This window comes from Phoxinus phoxinus (assembly GCF_949152265.1).
Source record: "Phoxinus phoxinus genome assembly, chromosome: 19".
NCBI lineage: Eukaryota > Metazoa > Chordata > Actinopteri > Cypriniformes > Leuciscidae > Phoxinus > Phoxinus phoxinus.
In genome coordinates, this window is record NC_136894.1 from 28,370,867 (window position 1) to 28,398,194 (window position 27,328).

Here is a 27,328-nt window from a genome sequence, read left to right on the forward strand (position 1 = left end):
AGTTGTGTTAGTGTGTGTGTGTGACAGAGAAAGAACAAAAAACTGAATGTGAGAGATTGTTTTTTATAGTGACGTATGGAGCAACTGTTATTCTGTGGTCAGTGAAGATCTTTAAAACGGCTTGTACGTATAATGAAGGGAAAGGTATAATCCTGCTCTTTTATTTCTTTAAGGAATAAACTTTTTTTTCCCCTTCCATGGAAACACTGACTCTTTCCAGTAATTAAGCTATACATTTAACAGGTTTTTTTTTTTTTTTTTTTAAGTGTATTTCTTCATGCCCGTGTGTGAAGGGGGATCCAGCACATGTTGGTTGGCAGTCGTACAGCATGTTTCTTTGTTTGCCCACAGTGGAGAACTGCAGGCGGCCACTTTAGACTCCGAATCTTTGCTGGAGTTTCAGTTGTCTACTCTAGTGAGCGGTGCCAAACTGAGGCCATGTCCACACTAATGTTTTCACTTGAAAACGCTTCTTTTTCTCTCCATTTTGGCCTTACATCCACTCGTTTTCGAAAATGGTGATTCGTGTTTAGTCATGTGACACATATTGTACCCAGGGATGCACAATATATCGGCCGATATATGTTGATTTTTATTGTTATCGTCATCGGCCCATATGAAAATTTGTCTGATATATTAAAACCGATAATGGATTTTTTCCTTCAGCTGAGACACTTCAGATGTACACTGCTCATCATGATGGTTTTGAATTGCTTTGAAATATGATTGGAATCACTTCAAAAAAGGAAAATATAGTTAAGTGCAACATGTGCAGTGCAGTGCAGTCATATCGGCTTCATAAAATTATAATGAGAACATTATAATTTTGTGCTTGGGACATGGCCTTTAATGGTGAGACTTTTGTTTTTGTAATCAGGCTATACAAATTTGCATTTAGATTTATCGGCCAATATATCGGTTATCGGCTTTCAAATATAAAAAATGATCGCTATCGGCAAAACTTTTCATATCGGTGGATCCCTATAGATCTCTATGGTTTCCTGCAAATTTTTTTTATTTACTCGCAATTGCTGTCCTGCAACCTGGACGAGTAGTACTGGGATATTTTGCTAAATAAAATTATTGCACGATTATTTTGTATGTCTGCTCTCTGTATCATCTGGTATGTTGTATGCTTGCACTGTGAGGTGATTTAAGCATTTTCAGATGTTTTGGACTGAAGAGTTTTGGACTGAAATCACTGTTTTCAAATGTAGACGAAGCTTAAATTGTGCCCACTCTAATGAGACGTTACACTTTTACAGTGTAGAAACTTTTTTAATTGTAATTGAAGCAAAGTAGTTTTGCTTCAATGCTATGGAACAGAAAGTCTTGTTTCTCAATTGCACACTCTTGCACTTTGCATTAAAAGTAAAATTTTCACTGCTGATGGAGATATGTTGCCATTTTGTTTTTATCACACTATGGGTCATAAGTCTGTTACAAAAGCAAGGTGTTATATTCATTTTCTGACGGCCATAGTTGCTTTTGTTTAGCAAGCTAAATCTGTTGCCATGGTCACGACTAAATGTATTTAACATTGTTCTTTGAATTGTTCCTGTTAAGCAAGAAACCATTAGTTTTATCTAAAAGGTAGAACAAAAAAGACTGTGCTACTTGATATCAGCCTCCATTGTCTTGGCTGTTGGCTTTTACAGTAGCAACAGTAACAGTAATCAGTGTTTTGGTTGTTACCATAGTAAAAAATGACCCTCACTCTTGAGCGTCTGTCTTCTTCTGTAACACTTTTAGCCGTCCTGCAAACCCTCAAACTGCTCACTCTGGTAAGGTTTACAATACAGCCGGTGTAAAATTTCATCTCACTACTTCCCTCTTACTGCACACAAGATTTTTCTTGGCTATTGTTCGTTCTTGCATTCGTTCCACCCCCTCACCGTGCCTGAACACCATTCAGACTTTCATTTTGAATGTCTGTCAAGCTCTGACTGTGTGTCGGACCAAAGTGACTAATGCTGGACCGACGCCACCCACCTGCTATAGGCTGAAAAGGTTGTGCGAGTGTGTGTGTTCTCACACGTCAGGCCTGCACGTTGCCTTATTTTCTCTTCAGAGGTATTTCTGTGTGAGCACTGCACGTCGGTCCAATGTTTTGAAGAGATTGTCTATTTACATGCACGTTTTCAGGGCGTACGCCCACATACGCCTATACGCAGAAGTTTAGGCCTTCCAGTTTTGTGGTCAAAACAACGATTCGACTCTGTTTGGCGTGACAGATTAAGATAGCGACAGAACTGTGTTTTCGTGTCTCTCTCTCTCTCTGTTTTCACGTAGTCAGTGCACCACATGCTCATTGCCGCGGTGTCTGTCAGCATGCTGTAATGCTCTTTTTGTGTTTCTGTTTAAACGCATTGCAGTTCAAACACTACGTCACACTAATGGACAGAATATTCCAGTTTGTTTTGTTTCTTGTGGTTGCAGCTTTTGAAAGAAAAACACCACACTTGTTCAATTTTACAATGTTCGTAGAACTGCACAGATTACTTGAATCCCACAAGTAAATCCCAGAAATGTATCCCAGGTCTTAAATGTGTAACCCTGCGGTGTTTTGTTCTTTCTAAGTCAATCTGTGGTTTTGGGCGCTTTTGATTCTTGCGAGCTCATAAAACTGCATTTGAGACCCATTTCACTTCCGTAATGTGATGTATTATAACAATACTCAAGAAAAAAAACGAGAGCAGAATGGATGTCAAAGTGTTTAATAATAGAATTCATTCTTCAGTCAGGTATAAATGTGAGTTTGCAATGCATTGTGGGGGATCTACTCCCCATTGTTGTTTTTGTATCATTTATACGCTATTAATATTTTCAGTTTCATTTTTTAGTATTTTTTTTTATGATGTGCTTTTGTAATTTTTAATAGGTTTTTTTTTTTCTCGCTTTATTTTTATTTCAGTTTTAGTAAATTTACAACTTCAACCTAAACTTATTTCAGTTTATATCCCAAGGCAACATTTTTGTTTTTAAGTTTTCCATCTAAAATGTACACTTTGTTTGATTTTCGCTTTATTTCATTTAACAAAAATGATCTTTAGTAGATTTAACAACACTGCTGTTCCCCAAATCTGTCGTTATTAGCTTTTTTTGCGGCAACCTTTACTACATAAATGTTAACCGGCATTCAATTACTGTGTTATATATTTCAGAAAGGCTGCATTACCTACAAACGTAGCCAAAACAATGACTATTTGACTGGGTTATTATTAATCAGTAGTTTTCATGTCCTAGGTGGCATCAGCTTCCGGCTTGATAAAATATTACAAATTAGTGCTGTCAAAACGATTAATCGGGACATGTTCGATGCGATTACTTGCGATTAATCGATTTCGAAAGGACTGATTTTGTAATATTTTAGTCTAAAAAGACTTTTGATGTACAGTATTTATATATGTATGTATATCTATATACATATATATTTAGTAAGACAGTTCAAATTTTTAATCCAATTAATTACTCGATGTGGGTAATCATTTTTCAAATTAAACTCACATAATATAGGGCTAAGAAATGATACCCACAGAGGAAAATTTTATAAGACATTATAAAATCATTTGTGTTAATAATTGTAACAAGTAATTTTTTCCAATAACTCATTTAGGCTAATTAACATGTTAAATTGACAGCCCTAATATTTGCAGACTTATGTTAGATGCGATTAATCTGTTTGACAGCACTATTACACATACAAACTTTTTTAAAGGGACATGCATAGATGGATTGTGCACAATATGGAACTTGCATTAAAAAAGTAAACGGTAAAGCTAAGGCGTCCTGTTAAGTGATGCATTATTTTTTTGTGAATGTGGCTTTGTTTGAAAGCAGAATTGCTCTAAAGATATCAAACCCTGACTGCGGACTACCGGCAATCCTTATAAGGGTGTGTGTGTGTGTGTGTGTGTGTGTGTGTGACTACACTGGCAAAGCCTAACGGTTTACACAAGCGAAGCTGGATCTAGCTGTTGCTAGGGCAACAGGAGCAGCATGTGTGTGTGTGTGTGTGTGCAGGTGCCGTTCCTGTGTGAGACTGCGGGAGGAAGCAGGGAGAGAAAGAGGGTTTTTTTCTAATTTTAGGAAGGAGGAATGACTCTGTGAACGATTGATTATCTGTGGGAGAGACCCTAACGGGAGGGAACGAGAGGATGACGATAGAGCAGAAGAAAGGATTGGGAGAGAAAGAAGGGTAGTTTGATAGAGAGGCAGCCCTGAACGGGAGCCCAAGGACCCAGCGGGAGTGCGGTAACCCAAGTGACTTTCATACAGAGAGGAAAAAAAGACATAATACAGTAAAAGGGTGCCGTGATAGAATGAATTCAGACATAAGGACTCCTAGAGATGCTGTCATGCTCCAAAAATGATTCAAAAGCACATGAAAGTGGTCCGTTTGAGTCATATGCTGTATTCAACGTCTATTCGAAGCCATACACTTTTGGGAGATTTTTATTTTTGGGGTGAGCTGTTCCTTTAAGGACTCCGATCTCACAGCCAGAAAGATCTGCTGCTCTGTGTGTGTGTGTGTGTGTGTGTGTGTGTGTGTGTGAGTGTGTTTTCAGAGGCGCACAAAAGCAGATTCCCCCTGCCAGCACAATGCCAGATTCACCCGGTCCGTTCTGGAAATTCCTCCAGTTCTGACGGGGAATCTGGGCTTTGCCAACCGCTTTCCTGCTTCATCCAGACATCTCCAGTCCCTCGTGTGTTTCCTGAGGTCACAATCAGAACAGATCAGAACAATACAAACACTGTGGCACGTCAATAAAAGCAAGGCAGACATCGGGAAGATTTTTGTAGAGGTTTTTAGCAAAGCTGATATATGATGCAGATTAAATGTGAATTTAATTATAGTAAATTTAAATAAGTAATTTTAGCAGTTTTGTGTACATTTATAAAAAAAAAAAATGAATTTGAATTTTTTTTTATTAAAAAGCTTGGGGCCATTATAAAAAAAACCTGTTACAAAATATTTCTATTTCAAAATAATGTTGTTGTTTTGAAGAGCTTTAATGTATTTTTGATCAAATACATGCGTCCTTGATGAGTGGAAGAAACCCAAACTTTTGAACTATAGTGTGGATTTTCACATGAAAAATTATTGAAATTTGAGAGATATCAGTATAATCTCTCTCATTATAAAACCGCTCATTGACCCAGATGCCGATTGATAGAAATGATAAAATGTATAATAAGGCGTTCAAAACACGTTCCGCTGAAGTGAACTCTAACACATTCATCCTTTAACCAATGAGATTCGTGAAAAAAATCCAACACTTTCAAGATGAGTATTGTTCATTCCCTTCTCTCAAATGCTTTGTAGAAGCTCTTAGATGGGCAGGACTAGATTCCGATGTTTCCTTCTGTGTTGCCATCACACACTTTCTCTCGCCCTTTTGACCTCGTGTTGCAAAGTAAATGTTTGTGTGCAAGTGTAAATGTGTAAACTGCGACTGTTTCCTTTTAAAACAGATTCACACCCCTAGTGGACGAGAGCCAGAGCGAGTCTTTGACTCTCGATACAATCTGTCCAGCAGCAGGACACCTCTCTCTCTCTCTCTCTCTCTCTCTCTCTCTCTCTCTCGCTCTCTCTCTCTCGCTCTCCCTCTCTCTATCGCTCGCTCTCTCTCTCTCTCTCGCTCTCTCTCTTGGCTTTGTCTTTGTCCTTCAAAACCGTTATTTTCAGCTCTGAGTGTCTTAGCAAGGTCATAATAATACAAATAACTGATGCAGAAACATCCAGTTGTATTTTATTAAAGCACAAATTATAATGAAAATATGGCATTTTTCACATTATATCTACTCCCATTTCTCTCTCTCTCTCGTACACACACACACACACACACACACACACACACACACACACACACACACACACACACACAATATAGAGCTGTATTTTCATAAATGCTACACCCTTACATAATTTGTAGTTTTATGTTAAAAGTACGTATTACTAAAACAACATTTGTATAACTTCATATAGTATAGTTTAGTTTGTTAAACTAAATATTCATCACTCATTGACCTGATGGTTTAGGCAGTGTTAGACAGTGTTGGTCAAGTTACTTAAAAAAAGTAATTAGTTATAGTTACTAGTTACTTCTCACAAAAAGTAACTCAGTTAGTAACTGAGTTATATCATTACAAAAGTAACTAATTACCAGGCAAAGTAACTATTGAAAAAAAACTTAAAAAAAGAAAGAAAAATTTAAATATGTGAAATATCTTGGATACCCCCAATGTTAAATATGTTAAATGAATGAAATGGACACTAGAACAAATTATTATTATAAAACATTGATGGTTTAGAACTTTTAATATTTATTGCACAGACCACAACTGGCCAACAAATCCAAAAATAAATTACCGGTATGCTTCTTAAGAAATGTACCAAAAATAAGTAATAAAAAATATACATACACATACACTCTTTGTAGTGCAAATTAAAATGATAAAACTTACAACTGGTAGACATTCTAGCCTACTTGAAGTATTTTCTTCCTCACAAATGTAAACAGTTTAACTAAAAGTGTTCTCAATATAATATTGAACAATGTACCAACATAAATAATAATAATAATAATAATACATCTAATATTTTGGGGGTTTATTTGTATAACCTACAGAGAACGTCATCATCAGAGGTTATTTAAGCCAAATTCTAGTCGTGTTTGCCGCACGTGTTCACAACCGGTCAAACAAAGATGTTTTCTTTGAACGTTCCCCGCAGGTTATTTTGGAGTTTTATTTTATAACCATGTAAACTAATTAAAACGTTGCAGATGATAAACTATATTATGCTCGGACATAGGCCTACTCGGTCTCTCTCGCGAACTGTCGAGCGCGCTCTCGGATGGACACACGACTCCGGTCTCTCTCGCGAACTGTCCAGCGCGCTCTCGGATGGATCACACTCGGTCAATCTCGCGAACTGTCCAGCGGGCTCTCGGACGGACACACTCGGTCTCTCTCGCGAACTGTCGAGCGCGCTCTCGGACGGATCACACTCGGTCTCTCTCGCGCGCTGACGACGTTCGCTTCGCTTTTGTCCAGTCCGGCGCCTCGAAACACACACACACCAGAGAAAAGAGTTTGCAGTTCCTATGGCGGAGAAAAGAGCCCGATCGGATGAAAACCGCTTCAGTGAACTCAATTATAGTAACGGCGCATTTTATTGTCAGTAACGGTAACTGCGTTATTACGGAGGAAACAGTAATTAGTTAGATTACTCGTTACTGAAAAAAATAACGCCGTTAGTAACGCCGTTTATTTATAACGCCGTTATTCCCATCACTGGTGTTAGAGTATCAGAAAGGCAAATGAGCATATGAACAAGCGTCTGAATGAACCACTGCATCTGTGAAGTGCTTTACAGACAAGTGAAGTGTTCTACATGTAGATGAGATTCAGCACATTATTATTATTATTATGATGATGACAGTGAAGCACCTCGTGGATGATGTGAGACTGCCGGTGTTGTGCCGAATTTCGACCCCCTGCCAAATGATTACCCCCCTCGTTGAAGTCAGTATACCTGATGCCTAATCCCAACCCCTCCCCCACAACTGATCGGGTCGAAATTCGGCACAGCACCTGTGAGTTCCTGTCCAATCAGACGCGTCAGCAGAGACAACAAGGAACTATCGGCTGTGCGTTTGAAGTGTCGTGCCCGTGCTGTTCTCTGCTGGGTCAAGCGTTTATGGCTGATGTTCGTATTGATTTTGTAAGCCGACACACACTGTATACTTCATGTTCACGACACCTTTGATCATGAAACTGCATTCGCTGATTCGCTTATTAATAATAATAATATTATTAAGACAGTAAACCGAGTCAATCTTTTAAACCAGGGTTATTTAAGTATTATTTATATACTCTCATATTTTTTTTGTATTTTCAATTAGCTTTTACATTTCAATTATTAGCTTTTATTTTAATAACAATTTGTTTTTTGTTTTTAATTTTAAAAACAATTTTATTATGTGCTATTGTCTCTATTTTTTTAAGTATTAGTATTTATATTTTCTTCCCATTTTAGTTAAAAAAAAAATTATTTCCAGTTAATCATTTCATTCCTTCAGCTTATTTCAGTTCAAATGTTTTAGTTTAGGTTTTTCATATAGCCTACACTCTAAAAAATGCTGGGTTGTTTTAACCCAATTTTGGGTCAAACATGGACAAACCCAAACGTTGGATTAAAAATGCAATTTAAAAATTTAACCCAACGGCTGGGTTTGTCCATATTTGACCCAAACTTGGTTTAAAACAACCCAGCATTTTTTAGAAAGAATATTTATGTATCTTCATGTCATGCCTTATAGTCACATTTTATTTTATTTCAGCTTTATTTTTAATTTTAGTATTAGTTTGTAGATAATAACCCTGTGTGGAAGTCATTGTAAATTGCCATTCCTAACAAATTTTTCGGGATATTCCATGAAAAGATAAGTAGATTGGGACTTTTATTCGTATCCAGGAAATGAACCGTGTATGAACTCTGATTTTCCTTTTAACCCAGCAACAGAGAAAATACCTATAAAAAGTCTGAAGATGAGATTGCGTGATGGCATCATAATTATATTTCTGGTTTATTACGATGAAAAGGGTGTGAACTAAATGATGTGAGAGGCGTGAATGATTTAAATTGGAGAGCTTGTGAAATATAATAATGCTGAGTATTGATTTCTGCAGAGAAAATGACCGGGGTGTGCTTGGGAACAACTCGCGCTCGCAAAAGAGCAGAGAATGATTTGTGAATGAGTGTTAAAGAGGCACGTGAAGGTGTGAACGCACGAGAGATTATGAGCAGGAGAGGGTTAAACCGTTCTGCCGTGAACATGTGGAGGGAGTGAGCTAGGATGAATGGGTGTTTGAAAAAGAGAAAGACAGACGTTGATTGGTGGAGAGGGATGAATGGGGAAGAGGTGGAGATGTGTTTGCGGTTCATGCGAGTTCTCGTTTGCCCTTTAGCCGAGCTTCATCCTCTCGTGTTCCTTCAGCAGCTGTTGCCATGGGAATTCTGGAGAAGTGAATCTCCTCGGAGTCTTCCCTCCTCGTTTCCTTTCATACATCCAAAAATGAGAAACAAATGAGTTAGAAACCCTGCATTTCCTGTCTGGAGAACAGAAGGGCGGCACCCAACACTTCTGTCAGTATGAAATAACAACGACTGCAGTGGAATGCTAGATTACTGCACACTATAGATTGTACACTACATCCTGTTCTGTTTCTACCGTTCATCATTTTGGATAAAAATGTATACTTTTATCCAGCATGATGAATTAAATTACTAAAAAAGTGACAGTAAAGACATTTACAATGTTAAAAAAGATGAAATATTCTATTCATCAAAGAAAATGTTACACGGTTTCCACAAAAATATGAAGCAGCGCAACATGGTTTCAGTATTGATAATAATAAATGTTTTTGTGTAGCAAATCAGCGTATTAGAATGACTTCTGAAGGATCATGTGACACTGAAGACTGGAGTGAAAATTCAGCTTCGATCACAGGAATAAATTATATTTTAAAATATATTCAAATAGCAAATCTGTTTTTTTTAATTGTAATATGTTATAAAAAGATCAAATAAATGCAGCCTTGGTGAGCAGAAGAGACTTTTTTTAATAACATAAAAAATCTTACCGACCCCAAACTTTAGAATCGTAGTGTATAAAGCAGTATGCAAAGGTAAACATTAGTATACGACACTGATGTCACATGACCTCATCATTTAGCATTTTTAATTGTCGCCCATTTGTTCTCTCAGAAATAGCATTAGAATTAATCTAAAATTATTATTTTGCATTTTAGATCCATTTTGTGTAAAAATGTCAGTCTAATGAGAGAAAAATGGTTCATATTATTTTTGTTTCATTAGTGCACCAGGAAATTGAATAGTCCATTGCATTGTGGATACAGTAGGTGCTCCATGCATACCGAAACTGTGCACAATACTTAGTGCATACTTCAAAAATCAGTAGTAAACTCTTAAACATGAAGGTTCCAGAAAGGGGTTTTCCCAGCAACACCACTGAAGAACCAATTCTGGTTCCCCAAAGAACCTTTCAATGAAATGTTCTTAACAGACCATATTTTTCTTAGTTTGAGGAACATTGAAAATTCAAAGGACCCTTTTCCAATATAAAGAACCTTTTTTGAATGGAAAGGTTCCATGGATGTCAAACGTTCTTCATGGAACCATATATGTCAATAAGGAATCTTTATTTTTTAGCTTATGTTTGGATACTGTTCCAAACAAAACTTTGGTTTGGTTTATTTCTAGGTTTTAGTCAGTAGGTTTTCGTTTTTTTAGTGTATATGGGTCTGCGTGTGAATGTGTGAGGGCTTGTTTATAGGAATAAGGTTGTGAAAGTGTGTGTGTGTGTGTGTGTGCTCTGAGCGTGAGAACCGCTGGGCTCTGACTAAACTGCGCCTGAGGTCTATAAGTGTGTGTAAGTCTAGGTGTATGATGACTAACTCCATATCCATGTGTGTGTCTGTACGAGTGTGAGAACAGAACTCATCCACCCACAACACGAAGCTCTAGCAGGTGTTAACCAGAGAGTCACAGACAGCTGTGTATAGGTAAGCGTGTGTTTGTGTGCGTTTGCATTCCTTCCGGTGTGTTAGCATCTAATGTGTGTGTGTGTGTGTGTGGGCACAGTTTACCACAGAAGATGAGATGAGCATGTCATGATCGTGACTGGTCATGTCTTTACCCATTACTTTTAGTTGTTGTTCACATATATAGTGTTGTGTTGTGTTGTGTTGCCCAAGAGTTGTGGTCGATGCTATAAATTTCACATTGCCCAAAGTTGATTTCTAGCATTTTTTTTTTCATAAAATAGAATGTAATATTAGCAAACAAGACGTACACACACTTATATGCTTGTTTTACATAATATATATTAAAAGTGTATTATTGTCTGTCATTTGTATATCTCAATGTTTTGTGGTTACTGATATCGGCTAAGTGGTCAATAATTGGCTGATATTGGCTAATCTGATAACAGCCTCTGAAATTTGATAATATGGTGATCTCGATATTATAATGTAGTCTAAATTATTTAAATCTCACAATATCATATTATTTGGTTATCAGTCGATGTTATTCATCGATGATATCAAAATGTTGGATGTCTTTCAATGTTGTGATTACTGACATCAATTTTGAAGTATCTGCTGATTTATCTATTATTTACCAATGTTGGTAATCTCAAAATATTCTATCATTTATCCATTAGCAGCATGTGGCATTTCAATATCGCAATATATTGTAAGTCTTGATCTAAATCTTATTTGTTATCAGCTGATGTTGATCATCTAAACGTGGTGTACTATATTTGAATCTACATTTCAAAATGTTACCCAATTGTTTGTTCATTAATATCGAAATGCTGGATGTCTCAATGTTGTGATTTAGCGACATCAGATGAGAACAGAATAATCAGCTTTAAAATGATATCCAAATGTTGTAATGTAAATTCTGAAGTGTCTGCCGATTCATCTGTTGTTTACCAATATCATAATCTCAAAGTGTAAATCAGAAAACATGGGCTGATTATGGCCTGGCAGATCTGAGTGTGTGTGTGTGTGTGTGTGTGTGTGTGTGTGTGTGAGCATCTGTGCTGGGCTCTGTTTGTCTACGTCTCTGAGCGTGTGTGTGTTCTTGCGTGGGCGACCGTGCCGTGTGGAGTGTGTGGGCCCGACTGGTGTATTAATAGGAGTGTGTGGCGGTACCGTGGGCGGCGACTCTCCACAAGTGGGTTAGAAGCTAATCTGATGCTGACAAACTCTCAGCTTCCACCGCTGTGTGTGTGTGTGTGGCTCGAAGCGTTCAGCCGAAGGAATTAGGCAGCCAGCTTTTTATAGACCTTCCGTCCTGCTTTGTGTCTCTCTCTCTCCCTCTCTCTTTATTCGCTGAGAGAGGAAGTCAGCGTGGCGGTACTCAGGGCTTTCCCAGTGATTTAGCGCAGGGATTAAAAAAGTAGTTTGGGGAAAAAAAGAGCAGAGGAGGAGGAGACACCGAGATACAGGGAAGGAGGGAACGAGGGAGGGTTGGTAAACGGTAGCTTTTACATGACCGAGTGAGTGAGTGAGTGAGTGAGTGAGTGAGTGAGCTATCAACACCCAGCCGGCTTTTCAGTCGAAAGCGAAAGAAAGCGAAAGAGAGTTTCTAGGCGAGGTCTGTCCGCTGTCTGTTGTGGTCGGAGGTGGTTATGCGGTCGCAGTGTGTTTGAGAGAGAGGACACACTCTTAGGGGAGGTCCAGGTGTTCCCCAGCGATTCAGGGAAATCCGGCTTGTCCTGATACAGACACACTTTCACTGGAAGACAAACTGAAGCAGCTCTGCCATCACGATATCAACACTGCTCAGGTACTCTGTGTGAAGGTGTACGATCACATCCTGCTTTCGCATGTTGACTTCTTTATAGTCTAGACTTGACTTGACTAGACTTGTTTTGAATGATTGGTGGCTTGCATGATTGGTTAGATTTGTATTTTTGACAGTATTGTCTTTTTATTTTTTTTATTTTTTTATATACAGTGTTACACGATTGGCCAGCTTAATGTTTGTGTTTTTTTGGAGTGTTGCATGATTGGTCAGCTTTATATTTGGAGTTTATGAAAGCAATGCACAATTGGTCAGTGTTGCATATATTGGTTTGTTTGTGTACAATTATGGCTTGATAGGTCAGCTTAATGTTTTCGATTTTTATTTTTTTTGGCCAATAGTACAATTGTAGTTTTTAAAAATGGTTTCATAACTAGGCCTGTTAATAAAAAAAAGTTGCCTAATTCATCAGCTTTACGATATTAATATATATTTTTTATATTTTCGTGAGTGTGCAATTGGCCAGATTTGTGTTCTATTTAAAAAAAAAAAAATACTGTTCCGCTTTATATTTGCATTTTATAATATCATTGCACAAAATTCAGTTGTTACTGGCCAATCAGGCAACATTCAAAGAATACAAACATGAAGCTAACCTAATTCAAAGTGTTTAGTTTATTTTAAAATATTGCCTGTAAAAAAAAAATATATATATATATATATATACACACACACACACACACACACACACACACACACACACACACACACACACACACACACACACACACACACACACACACACACACACACACACACACACACACACACACACATATATATATATGCTTTTTTGTCAGCTTTATATTTGCAAGTGTTGAATGATTGGTCAGCTTTTTTATTTATGTATGATCTGTTGCATACATTTGCCTTTTTGAAATTGTAGCATGACTTTTGACATTTCTTTATTTTTATTTCTAAATGTTACGTAATTGGCCAGCATTTGATAGTGCTGTACATTTGTTTAGCTTTGTGTGTATCTTTGAAGTGTTTGGTTTATCTGATCTTATGTTTGTATTTATGTTTTATTTGTCACTTATGTAATTGTGTTTTTCTTGTGTTTGTCAGTCGTCATGTCAGGATTACTGTAGGTTAGCTTACGGTCGATTAGTGCACAAGGTCATGAGTCTCTCCTGTCTGCTCTAATGGTTAATAGTCTTAATAGGGCGGACAGCTTTAATACTGACCAGTGCCAGAACAACACTCTACATGCTCTTCATTTTATGTTTTGACTCATGATAACGTTTAGGAGTCATGATTGAGGTTCTGCATGGGTCATGGGGGATATTCCCCGTCCCCCCCCCGAGGGCTGAATAACTGGACTGGGTGGAGAGGATCAGCCCAGAATGGATGAACGGTTATGCAACCGAGTCAGAGATGGACGTAATGCTGAAAACATTCAGTGCAGGCCTGGCTCGAGAGTTCTGGTTTACATGAACACCAGAAAGACAAATGACCCCCATTAGCTGGCAAAAAGTATTGTTCGCAGGCATTTCATGCAACCGCGTGTGTTTGTTTGAGTAAGAGCGTTTGTTTTGAAGTTGGCATTTGCTGGGCCGCGGCTGAAGCTGTGAGATCTTCATCATATGGATGGATGGACAGAGAAAAAGACTGGGAGCTCTGAGCATGAATCAAGTTAGTGAAGTAATATTTGTTTTATGCAGGACTCAACAGTAAGAATGACCACATGTCCAAACAAATGGAAATGAAGCGTCCCTGTCGGCTAGTGTTGTGTCTCACTGAGACTAATTTATATTTTCTTATATTTTTTCAAACACTCTTGACCCTATAGAATGGGGTAAGCTGTGTCAGAGCTCAACTAATAGCTTTGCACCTAATATAGTATAGAGATTGACGGAGAACGTATAGAAAGAAAAGGTGAGAGAGAGAGCGAAGTGTGGAGGTATAGAGAAATGATTGGGTGCAATGCGGAAGAGGTGAAGATGAAGGGAGAGATGGATAATTGTTATTTGTAGATTCTCCGTTTCGCTCGTCTCACCGGGTGTGTTTTGCCGTGTTAGATTACATAATGCTGCCTCCAGCCGGGCTCTAATCGGAGCGGGAAAACACAGAAAACAACTCGTAAACACACACACACACGCGCTGCCATTCCGACGGTCTGTAAGTCGTCATGTTGCTTTGGCTGACACTCTGAAGCGCCAGGCAGCCTGACATACACACACTCACACACACATGCTGCTGTATGGCGAAAAGAGCCAACGGAAATCAAATGATATTCTCACAATATTTTCCTGGAATCTGTGTTCCGGCTGCATCCTAATTCAAATAGATCCTGCGCTCTTAAGACTAGGATTAGCGCGATGTTTTCAGTGGATTTAAAAAATATGCATTGGTGCATCATGATGTTTGGGCTGATATTACCCACAATCCCTTTCTGACAGTTCTCTATAACCAGGGTTAACGCTTGCTAAGTGCCATTACGAGTATGTGTGTATACAACGTTAATTTGCTGGTAACAAGGTGAAGCTGCGTGTTGTGAATTTTCATTTACGATTTGCAAATCACTTTTAGTGGGAAGGGTGTCATCACAGGTGTATCTTTTGTTTTCCTCAAAAATATGGAACATGTCGAATCTTCCTCTAGTCTATTAAGAAGAACAAAAGCACAATGTCATGTGGTTTTACAATACAGTCCATCCATGTTCATACTTTAAATGAACAGCTGTTGGAGGGTTTTTACCTAGATCAATGTCAGGTGAGAGTCACAGGACGTAGATCCTGTATGAAGGTGTTGATGGCATGAGGAATGTGATGGTGTGTACGTATGAAGACAGGAAGTACAGTATAAACTTCAGATGAACCAGCCAGAGGGACTCTGTTATTCACAAACAGACAGGAAGAGCCCAGAGAGGCAGAGAAACACCTGTCACCTGTCTCCTGAGACACACACACACACACACACACACACACACACACACACACACACACACACACACAGGAAGTCATATGATTAGTGTGCTGTGCTATTGACACCATAACATGACTAGTACTATTACTCATACTTGGGTTTAATAAACTTTGCTATGAAAACCTGTTTCTTTTTTTTTTTTTTTGAGGAAATGTGAGCTGTAACTGTACTAAGCAAATGATTGATTGTACGTTTTTCACCTGGCAGATGATAAAACGAAAAACATCCCTGTAGACTTGCATTGTGAAGTCAAATATAGAGAGCACAATATCACAGAATATCACTGGTTTTAGCTGGTTGGTCAGCTAGTCTCCCAGTCTGACCAGTTAAAGTAGTGATTACAACTCTTATACAACCAGCTTGCAAAACCAGGTTGGAAGACTAACTAAGATCAGCCAATACACCACACGCTGTTCCTTATCTGAGCTCATATTTCCTTTTGGAAATATGAACCTAGAAGCCTACAATTTAACATAGTCTGAACCAATCAGATTCCTTGCCTATACTTTCCTACAGCGACACTTTGATATTTCATAACATGTCTAATCAAGGTTCCCCAGCGAGAGAATTCCATGAATGAATTCCACGATCCGCCCCGGTCTAATGAGCTCGGAGGGATTAGCATGTTCTCTGTAAACATAACCCATGCCGAATCCCCTCGGCTGCCCCGTAACAGCGCGGTGTTCCCTGCCTTTTTAGCGCCCTCGGACTGCCTCGTCATAATTCCACCGCTATTGACTTGGATAAATCCATTTAGCGGGGGGGGGAGTCACAAATTCTCTTTCACATTAGCGGCGTCTAGTGCGGGAAGTAGTTGTCGACGGGCGCTGCGTGGAGGAATTAATGGGTTTCGAGAGGGAGGAGGGGAGTTACATGAGAGGTTCTGCTAATTTAATGCGTTTGCATAAGACCAGAGAGAAATCCTGCCCTCGATCCTTCTGAAAATCTGACTTGTGATTTGCCAAAAGGCCTCATTAAACGTTATGTCATGTGACAACAGTGTTCTAAAAAAAAAAAATAGTGTAAAAAAAAAAAGAGTGTACTTTTGGCTCATGACCCTATGAGTGATGTCAGTAATTTATAGGTGGTTGGAAATTCTGTATTTCTTTTGTTGAATTTATTTGAATATACACTGGTTACTTTAAACGTTTGAGGTTGGTTTTTAAAAATAGTTTTTTTATTTATTTGATTACAAATCCAAGAGAAACAGTAATACTGTGAATATTGTTGCAATTTAAAAGAACAGTTTTCTGTTTCGAAATGTAATTTATTCCTATGATCAAAGTCTTCAGTGTCACATGATAATTCAGAAATCATTCTAATATGATGATTTGCTGAGTTTTGACTAAGCGGTTGGCTGAAATATTCCAGATCTGTGGTGATTAAGTGGGAAACACGGGTTTGATTCCAGCCTGTGACGCGTCTTCTTCCCATCTTGCCGTTTCTACCCATACAAAATAGCAAAATCCCGGAAAATAAATAAAAAGAAACTGAAAAGGATTCTCCAGTGAAAGCCAGATGCATCTTCACAGCTTTAAACAGTCGGTCTACGAGACGTCGTGTAATTACCGTAAATGGCACGCCAGCTTTCAAAAGAAAGCATTGCCCTTTTCTCCTTTTCATACGGTAATATTAATTTTTGATGAGAGCTGGATTCCTTTGCTTCTCTGGAAGTATATGGATGAATAAAGCTCCGCGGCATAAAGGACGGGAGAGAATGTGCTTTTGTGTCGGTGCGATACAGTCGCGATGACAGCTGCATTCGACACGAACTCCACCGTTCTCTCGCTGAGCGCCTCTGAAAGGGAACGCTGATGGAAGAGAGTTTCTGTCTCCAGCGTGAGGCCTTTTCTTTTTCTTATTATTCAAACTGTCCTTTTGTCACATTCAGATCGGTTTCAGATTCAAATGCAAAGAGACTCTTCTAGCAAAGCTGGATTCAGTCTGAGGGAGTGAGCGAGAGAGATTCTCTTTTAAAATGCCAGTGTAAAACGGGTGTGTTAATGCACAGGTACATTCATTTCAAACCTGTAGACCTTGCTAGTTTGCTATTAAGCAATTGAATGTATGATTTTCAATTCAAACTGGCAAAAAAATCCCATAGACTTTCATTTTGACGATAGGATCGGAGCCCTATCTGAGCAGAATATCATAAATACAGCAGAAACATGACTTTAATATCAAGGTCTGTCCTCATCAAAGGTTTGCTTTGGTGACATTTTGGGTGTTGGTTTACACCATCTAACAGTCGCCCCCAGTTTTTTTTTTAACTAACCAATGAGGGGCTTTGGATAAGCTGCCGAAATTCCCCCGATATAAAAACATTAGCAGCTTATAAAAGTAGAACACGGGGGATTTCCTAACTATGTTTGTCGGTTTTCACACTTACATTTATTCACTTGTAGCCTAAATAAGAACCATCTTGTGTATGTATGTGTCGTTGAGGCTTGAGAGAGCCCTCGTAAAAATAACAGGTTTGGCTGCTATATGGTTTTTAGACCAAAACAAGTTTTTGCTTTATAGGGTTTTCAGATCAGTTTCTGGGTTCTTTAAATCACCAGAACACTGATGTTTTTGTTTTTGTTTTTTAGAACTAGAGAATAAAAAGTTCTCTGTGGAACTTGTGGAAGGTTCTTCTTCTGTGGCATCAGGCTGTTTTTTGTTCTAAGTGGAAACTTTATTTATTAGGATGTTCACACGCAAAAATGTTTCCAGAACAATCAGGGCTGAGAGCTTCTTTCCCCCCCCAAAAAACAAATGACAAACTGCAATCTTGTTATCCTGGCTATTTAGATCTCGGATTAGGCCGTGTCCGTTTCCAAACCGAGCTCTGATTGGAAGTGACACAGATTTCCTTTGCCAAGCGTCGTGGAGTGTTTGCAGTGAGGAAAGTGAAGAGGAGAGACGGTTTCTGTCTACCGAAGTGCTTTTCTGTTTTTCTTGCTTTTCTTTGAATCAAAACATTCATGAAACCTGTCAAAAACATGTCTGAGCCTAATCAAAAAACAGAAGTGAGATATGATATTTACTTCACGAAAATTAGGCCTATTTTGCGTTATTTTTTTATAACAATTTTAGTTTGTCACCAAATTCTCTTTATTGAAACGCAGATACAGTTTTTTTTTATCTATGCTGATTGAATGTATAAATCATTTTATTACTCTATGGTAATTCTCAATAGAATTTCTTTAATAATGGCAATTACAAAAACTGAAATGTTAAAAATATTTGGGTGCATTACAGTAATGATAATTTTTTACAATGAGTTTTCATTTAACATTAGATAAGTTTGAAAACACTTCAAAAGTTGTGTCTGTTATTATTTAATGGACCTAACATGAACTAACAATAAACTCTTTTTTTATTAACTATGAATAAACAAAGATTCATAAATACTGTAACAAATGTATTGCTCATTGTTAGATAATGTTAGTTATAATGCTTTATGAAAATATAAATACAAATATACAAAAATATACAATATTTTTTTAATGCTTAATTATAAAAATAATGACTATTATATTGTCACAATGAAAAAAAAAAGTAAGTAAAAAAAGTTATTTGTTGCTTAATTTTTTATGCAAACAATATTGATTTATTTCGATGTTGATTGAAATGGGACCTGGACTGTTTGTGGGAGTTGTGCTCAAAGTTGATCCTGTAGAATCGTGTTTATTGAAATCCCCACAGTCGGATCAGCCCAGGGCTTAGAGGGTTAAACCTGCCCGAGAGAGAAAGAGAAAGCAAAAGAGGAGAAGTCCGAGAGGGACGCTCATAAAGGAGGGATTGTGTGGGATTGTGTGAGGCAGGACAGAACAGGATCGCCCACGCCGAGCTCCAGCACTGATGATGACATCATCTGTTTGTTTGGTCAGGAACGGCTCGGCCTGCCCTGGCAGGGATTCCCCGTCCACTCCACATGGACACCGTGTGTGTGTGTGTGTGTGTGTGTGTGTGTGTGTGTGTGTGTGTGTGTGTGTGTGTGTGTGTGTGTGTGTGTGTGTGTGTGTGTGTGTGTGTGTGTGTGTGTGTGTGTGTGTGTGTGTGTGTGTGTGTGTGTGTGTGTGATCACATTTACACAAGTGCCTGCTATTTTGTGGAGTAAAGGGTGTGGTTGCTTTAACTGGGCAAGCTGGACTCTTCTTAGTGGAAGAAGAAATGCACACTTTTGTTTTATGCTTTCTCAAGATAGTTAGGTGAATTTCAGAAAATCTTTCAAGAACACTTCTATGCCATATTTTACCTCAGGAAAAAAAGAAATAAGAAATTATGTGTTGCTGTTGACCATTACATTTTTATGACAAACCAAAGCATTTATTTCCAAAATTATCTTCACTGAAATGTGAAAATTGGTATGCTATGCAGTAGTCAACATTTGAAGTGGATCAAAAAAGTTCATCAAAGTTGTCCTAAGACAAGAACAGGTATTGTTCAAAATTCATGCATAACTTTGATGAAAGGTTTTGATCCACTTCAAATGTTGACTACTGTATTTTAAAATTACATTATTTTCAGTATTTGCATCATATTTTTTCCTGTCTTTAATGTACACTTATTAAAAAATAACTATCTAAAGAGAATTACTGTTGAAATTGTCATGTATGATTATGCTAATTATAAAAAAAAACAAGAAATTAAATTCAAAACTCAAAATTAAAACTTTCAGACTTATTACAGTAATGATACATGGTTAAAAATATGTAATGCTTTATTTTCTTCATGCAAAATATAATTTACTTTATTAGTTTAATACTGTGATAGTTTTGTTAAAAAAAAAGATTCTCAATTTACATAAAAAAATGACAAACACAAGTCAGGAGAAATAGAAAGAGTCTTTGCTGAATGGTGACGTGTGTGTGTGTGTGTGTGTGTGTGTGTGTGTGTTTGTGTGTTTGTGTGGACTGTCCACTGTTAAGTGCAATAAGAGAATCTGATGTTATGGGAGGCGACAGGGAACAGCTATTCTGCTTTTAGTCAGACAGACGGCTGTAAACACACACACACACACACACACACACACACACACACACACACACACACACACACACACACACACACACACACAGCTGCACGCTGTTCCAGATCGCTCTGGATGCAATATATTATCCTGACACAATGAGGAAATGAAAACTCACTTCAGAGAAGTGTCACAGATTCAAACATGTCAGCTGTGCCTGAAGAAAACAGGTTAGCCTATCTTTTATTTTATATTGTGAGAATATAATCATTCTCTTTTCAGGGTTTTGTTTCATTTGGTATGTTGTTAAATATAATATTAAACATTTTAGTTTCTGTTTTAGTTTTTTTTTATGTGTCTCTTATCTCTGATGAATTCTGTTGTAATGGGAAATGTTATGAATTTCATAATACTGAACTTATGTTGGTTTTATTTTTGGTGTACTTCGGTGAATATCATATTTTCAAGGCTGATTATCAGATCTGTTTTCAATTTGAGGAATGTACTGAAGAAAAAAGTTCTAATATTAAAATATAAACACTAGGATTTTAAAATATTCAAAAAGGATCCTATATCTATCAAGATAAGATATGACTGTTAACGTTTAAGCTGTTGCGTTTTCATCTGTTATGCAGATATATGGTTAATGTTGAAATGATGGCTTGATGGTAAATGGCCTAATTTTAGAGTCAGGGAAGCTTCATGTCATTGTCAGTTCACACTCGTGTTTCCCTGTTTTAAGGAAGATTATCGTCGTCTTGAGCTTTAACTTCTGCATCTGACTTGTGAAAAGAAATGTCGCACTCTTTGGGTTAACGTTTGTAATTATAGCAGTCTTTTTATAGTAAATTGGTATGTCTTTTTCAATTCTCAAAATATTCTGGGATTTAGCAGTTGATCACTGTTGTGTGGATGTAAGTTTGTTAACTTTGAGATCGTACATGCTCCTGCTTTGTGTCCTGGTGTATCTAAATTCAATACGAAATGTCTTTCTCAACCCATTTTACTTCTGTTAATGTGACATTTTTCTGAATTAAATTTGATTTGATTACATTTTAATAAAAAAAAAATATATATATATAAAAAATATATATCTAAATGACCCAAACTTGTTTGTTTGTTTGGCTGAATTTCAGGTGAATGTTCCCAATGTCCAAGTTGTTCATGTTTGGGTGCAGTAAATGGTTTGGAAATGTATTACGGAGTGGCCAATATTGTGTTTGTGTGATTGTATATATTTTTTATTCACTTTATTTCTTGAAGTTCAGTGTTGTTCCTCTACTCTTTATGTAAATACAGTGCTCTGTTTAGTTTTGTAATGCACTTGGTTTGTTTCATTTCCTCTTTATTGGAGGTAAAAAAAAAATAGGAGCATGCTATTTTGCGCAAAGGCATATACTCGGCCGCCGAATCTTCCTATTTCCAGTGGCGTGATTTCTTTTGCAAGAACAGCTGTTAACATTGCAGCATCAATATGAGACATGCAGCTCATTTTGGTTTGTCTTCAATCTCTCTTGAGCGAATCCACAGCAAAAGAGTGATTTTACATCGGCCTGTGTGTGTAAAAAAGATACGCAATGCGTAAAAGTGACTCCCACCTCCGAGTGCAGATGAACTGCAACGGGAAACGCTTCTTCCATGTGGATTCTCTCAAGTCCCTTTGTTAGTCTGTTTAGCATTAGTGTTCATTAATTATTGAAAACAACAAGTGTTAGTCCCAGGTAGATCAGTGGTTGATGAATAATTGAGCCTGTGAATAAGGTGTGTGTGAGAGAGAGACTGCGCGGATGAATCACCTCACCCAGCTGGATCCAGCGGGAACATTCATTGAGAGAACGCAGGGTCTTTAATGAAGGGAGTGAGTGAGTGTGAAAGATCCCAACATGAACTGTAGGAGTGACTCAACTTTTATCCATTATTATCCAAACTAGAAAAAATAGTTTAGCTAGATGTAAAACTAAAAAGGTGCAATTAGAGACAAAAAAGTAATTGCAAAGAAATAACAAAATTGCAGATTGCACAGGCGCACACTAAATTCAGTCCGGACTAAAAAAAAAGGTCTAGCAATAATAATAATAATTGTGTTTTATAAACTCTATGATGCAATTAGCAATTGAATCCAGCTGATTATCCCTAATTGGTGATCTACAAAGTAAAGGTTGAGTGTTTGTAATGTAAACTGAAGAAAGCAATGTGCTGAAACGTCTTGCTTTTAATTCATGTGCACTTTGCCCTTTTTGCATCATGCAGTTTATAATTTTTTTAATATCTTTTTTTTTTAGTCTGCACTGAATTCAGTGTGCGGTCAGCAATTTTCTTGTTTGTTTGCAGACAAGAAATGCCACCCAGAAAACTCAACTGAATAGCAACGCCCTGACAACCATTTAGAATCCAATAGCAACACCATGACAACCATCTAGAACAGCCAGCAACCACATATCAATACTATGACAACCATTCAGAACATCCTATGGACCACATAGCAACGCCCTGATAACCATCCAGAACACCCTAAAATCCATGTAGCAGTACCCTGACAACCATTCAGAACACCCCAGCAACCACATAGCAATGCCGTCAACCACCCAGAACACTTTAAAAACCACATAGCAACAGCTGACAGCCATCTAGAGCATCCTAACAAGCACACAGCAACGCCAAGACAGTCACCCAGAACACCCTCAAAACCACCTAGCAATGCCCTGACAACCATCCAGAAAACCCTAGCAACCACATAGAAACGTCATGACAACCACCTAGAACTTCCTAAAAACCACGTAGCAGCGCCCTGACAACTGTTCAGGTCACCCTAGCAACCGCAGTGTATTGCCCTGAAAAACTTCTAGAACACCCAGCAACTGCATTGCAATACTGACAACCCCCCAGAACACCAAAAACCACATAGCAACACCTTGACAACCATCTAGAGCATCTAGGTTTGGTGACTTGCTCAAGGGCGCCTCAGTCATTTCCTGCCAGGGTCTGACTCTCTAAGCATTAGGCCACGGCAACCATCCAGAACACCCTTGCAGCCACATAACTACACCCTGTCAACCATCTAGAGTACCCTAGCGACCACACAGAAACACCACCCAGAATACCCTATCAACCAAATAGCAACACCCTGACAACCTTTCGCAAAACCCTAGCAATGTGGCCGTGAGATTGCACAGGCAAACGCCATTCACATTTTTTCAGAATGTAAAAAGGTACGATGTGCTAAATGTCTGATGGTCTCTCTCTGTGTGTTTGCGGTATGGGAATATAAATATAACTGTTGTCTAGGAGGTGTATGTTTGTCCTAAAGATGCTCTGGATCAATGTTTCACCAGCGTGCCCACACAGACTTCACTATCAGCTCCGTCTACTGCTGCATCCACCCACCACTTCCTGCGGGGGCAGTCTCGCGGCACACGTGTGTGTGTGTGTGTGTGTGTGTGTGTGTGTGTGTGTGTGTGTGTGTGTGTGTGTGTGTGTGTGTGTGTGTGTGTGTGTGTGTGTGAGAGAGAGAGAGAGAGAGAGAGGAGTTGACAACAAATGGTTCTGATTTGAAAGCATTCTTTGCGGATAAGAAGTGTGAATTGATGCACACGAGTGTGTGCAGTGCTGATGTTAGTGCAGGATATCAGTAACAGATGCGAGTGGTGTGTGTGTGTGTGTGGGTGGGACACGGAGGTCATGATCCAGAAGTGGTGTGAAATCTCTGGAGAGTAGATTCATCTTATTTTGCATCTGTAAAAGTGAACATGTGTGCAGTAGTGAATATGATTTTAAATTCTTCTTATCCAATAGACTTCCATTATAAGTGTGATTTTTTTTTTTATTATTATTGACGATGAATTTTCTGTAGTAACCTGTAGACCAGAAAATGTAGGGTAACACTTTATTTTAAGGTGACGTATTTACACATTGCTACATGTACTTACTATAGTAATAACAGGTTATTATGCATAATTGCTAACTCTAAACCAAACCCTAACCGTAACTCTATGTGTAGTTAATTAATATTACTCAGTACTTATTTGAGTAAGTGCAATAACTGTCACCTTACAATAAAGTGTCACCAAATGTAGGAAGCTCATGTACATCTCAACATTTGAAACAGTTTCTCTTCACGTCGCTCTCATTCTTTGTGATTCCAGCCGTCTCTTTATTTTCATGCATTATTAAGAGTGGCCTCGGGCTCGCAGTAGTGCGCCTTATCAGTAATGCTCCGTTCTCTGCCACTGACTCCAGAAACATCTAACACAAACTCTCTCAAACCAACAAATACCCAGAAAGACGAATCCTGAAGGGCGTTTTCGGAGCCTCCTCAGAACTCCTCCAGTTTCCAGGAAATGTTTGCGTGTGCCGTTTGAGGGTTTTGTGGAGATGAGCTCTGCAGAACTCACTCAGTGTATGTCCCGTTTGTTTCGTCTTGACTCTCGACTGGGGAGTCAGGAAACTCATTTCGGGGGAACGAAAAGAAGAAGTTTGATGAAAGATAGAGTGTTGTGTAATGCAGTCTGAGATGTGTTTGTATGTGTGTTTGTGTCGGTGTGTGTGGGCTCTGACAGTAATGAGGAGGGGAAGGTTACTGACTCTGCTTCTGGTAAGCAGCTCCCTCGTTTGTCTCCTGCGTGCTGATTGGTGGCTTCAGGCTCATCAGAGTTTCCTGAAGGAAACCTTGGGAACCCTGTGAACTGCTGTGATGGTCTTTTCTCTAGAAGAGGATGGTCTATACACTGGATAAACAGTGTTGTGTGTTGTTCTCTGGTCACTCTGCTGCTTCTAATCTTTTCTTTGTTTCACTTTCAAGTTATTTAAAGTGGTCATATCATAAGAAATAAAATATTCCCTGGCTAATTCTTTATAAATATCGAGTGCAATTTCTAAACAAGTAGATTTGACATGACAAATCACTAGCAAATGTTCTAGGCGGATGTTATTTCAGTCCTGTGGCAAAATATTAGGTTGTAAATGGTAAAGCTGATCCAGTGCGGTTTGTGGAAATCCTTGAGCAATCAACTGAGGATTTTGGCTCCATCTCTCCCAGCGGAACAGTGTGGGATTGGGAACAGCAGTGCTGAATTCGGGAGAATCCTGGAGTAAATTCCATGGAAGTGTGTCCGTCGAGTCCTTGCATGCTCTGATATTAGTTGCTAAAGAAGTAGAAGTAGAAGTAGAAGTAGAAGTGTGTATGTGTGCACAGAGGGGCCAGATAAAACGCATGCAAAGGAAGTGCTATGTTCACTGGATTCCTGCAGATATTTCCTCCTGAAAGGCATGCTTCTTTTCTTCTTTCTGTGGCAGTGTGTTACTTCATGCATGGCAGGACACATAGGTTGCATAATATGCTTTAGTCATGTGATTCCCACAGATTGACAGGCAGCAGTGATATTGTCTGATTTGATCACATCTGGGACAGACGTACAAATGCTCAGTTAAGTGTGTGGACAAGTCATTCTGATTTAGTGATCCACTCTTAATATTAGATTCAGGCATTGTATGCTGGGTTTTTTTCTTTAGTGTGTGTGTGTGAGCCCGGCTGGTTTGCGGGCACTCAACCTCTGTATGCCATAACAAGTCCAACGCTATCAGGCAAATGACTTTAACCTTTTGACACCTACTCTGTTATTTGTCAAAACACGTGGTGTGGAAAACTAACAGCGGTGTTACACAGCCAGCCTCTGATTTACATGCTACACACACTGCAGAGTTGGATGCTGTAAACAATTCTGTCTGTTTTGTCATTGTAGATTAGAGGTACATCTATTATAGATTTCGCTCCATATACAGAACTTAGCAGTAGAGATTTTATTTTGCTGTCCCAGATTTTGACTTACTGTATATAAATACACACACATTAATCTTTAATAAATGTGTAATAAATTAGTATGTATAGCCATAGCTCTTGCATATGTGCAAGAAATAATTCCAAAATGTCCATTCTATTTACTTAAAGCTACCCGTTCAGATTGGAACTTGCTGATTTTGCCTGCTCTTGCCATTTCTGTGTGCAATATGCATCAAACTGCTTTCGGACACAATTTTTCTAATGACCCTGCTCTTTAGGACAGGTACACTCAGTCCAGCTCTCATTTAAAATCTGTTTGTGAATAAGCACCACCCACTCATGTGATATTTATACCCACACGCTGCTCTTACTGCCACGCCATTAAAACCAGATCTCTGATCACATTAAATTTCCATTAGCCTCTATGTCATTAGCGCACATGCGCTAGCATCTAATGAAGTCTCCTGGACCAGTCGAGATGACCAGTGCATGTTCCTTCATGGAAGAAAGCCACTTCAGAATCTCTGGTTGTCATGGCAGCATTAAACAGGGGAAATTTCAGCCTGTATTATTGTCCTCATTTGCCACCTTTGTGCAGCAACTCTGTTTTCCAAATCGCCTTGCTAAGAGTTCCACTGAATCTGAGGTTTAGGTTTGGTGTGGTTGCTGTTTTGGAAGGAAAATCTTGTGTTTTGGGGGAAAGAATGTACGTGGGAGAGATAAAGATCTGGAGAAGTTTTGAGAGAGAGAGAGGATCAACTGCTGCCCATCTACTGTGGTCTGTCCCATTTGTCAACTGCAATGAATAGCAATTGATCCTCATGACATTTAATAGCAAAAGCAATTGGTCTACAATTCAAGGAGTTTCTCTCGAAACATTACAGTAGATCATGATTTGAAAATGCCATCATAGAGGAAAAGAGGAAGAGAAAATCTCTAGAGGAGATTCTTTGCATTGTGTTCATGACTAGCAACTTTCTGAAGTGTTTCTGTTCTTCTTTCACTCTTAATTTTGTCATGAGGTTCCTTTCCTGTCAGGTCATCAGACGGTGCATATGTGATGTAGGTGAAAACATGACTTTTGAAACTAGAAACGCAAATATAGAGCCCTACACCTGAAACATTTTCTAGCCGTTTCAGAACAAAATGCGCAAAAACAGCTCGGAAACCGTGATTTTGCCAAGTAATACATGTTCTTGGATCAACATATTTTGTTTGAAATTTTAGTCCTAATCCTAGCCCTAGCCCTAGCCCTAGTCCTACC

The 27,328-nt window shown here is 38.5% G+C and overlaps 1 protein-coding gene across 6 annotated transcripts in view; it reads left to right on the forward strand.

The window, feature by feature from the left end:
- The window catches only part of hivep1 (HIVEP zinc finger 1), a gene marked incomplete at its 5' end in the record, with an annotated part of 73,308 nt that overhangs the window by 22,989 nt on the left and 22,991 nt on the right, over positions 1–27,328 (forward strand). Inside the window, one exon of one of the 6 annotated variants that reach the window (XM_079590839.1) lies at positions 11,924–12,385. The exons of 4 other annotated variants lie outside the window; for them this stretch is intronic. Coding sequence is in view for 1 of the 2 variants with exons in the window: in XM_079590835.1 (XP_079446961.1) it covers positions 20,455–20,518 (64 nt within the window). Of the gene's footprint in view, positions 1–11,923; positions 12,386–20,454; positions 20,519–27,328 lie in introns of those variants that run through there. One more of the 6 variants, XM_079590835.1, reaches the window with a different exon arrangement.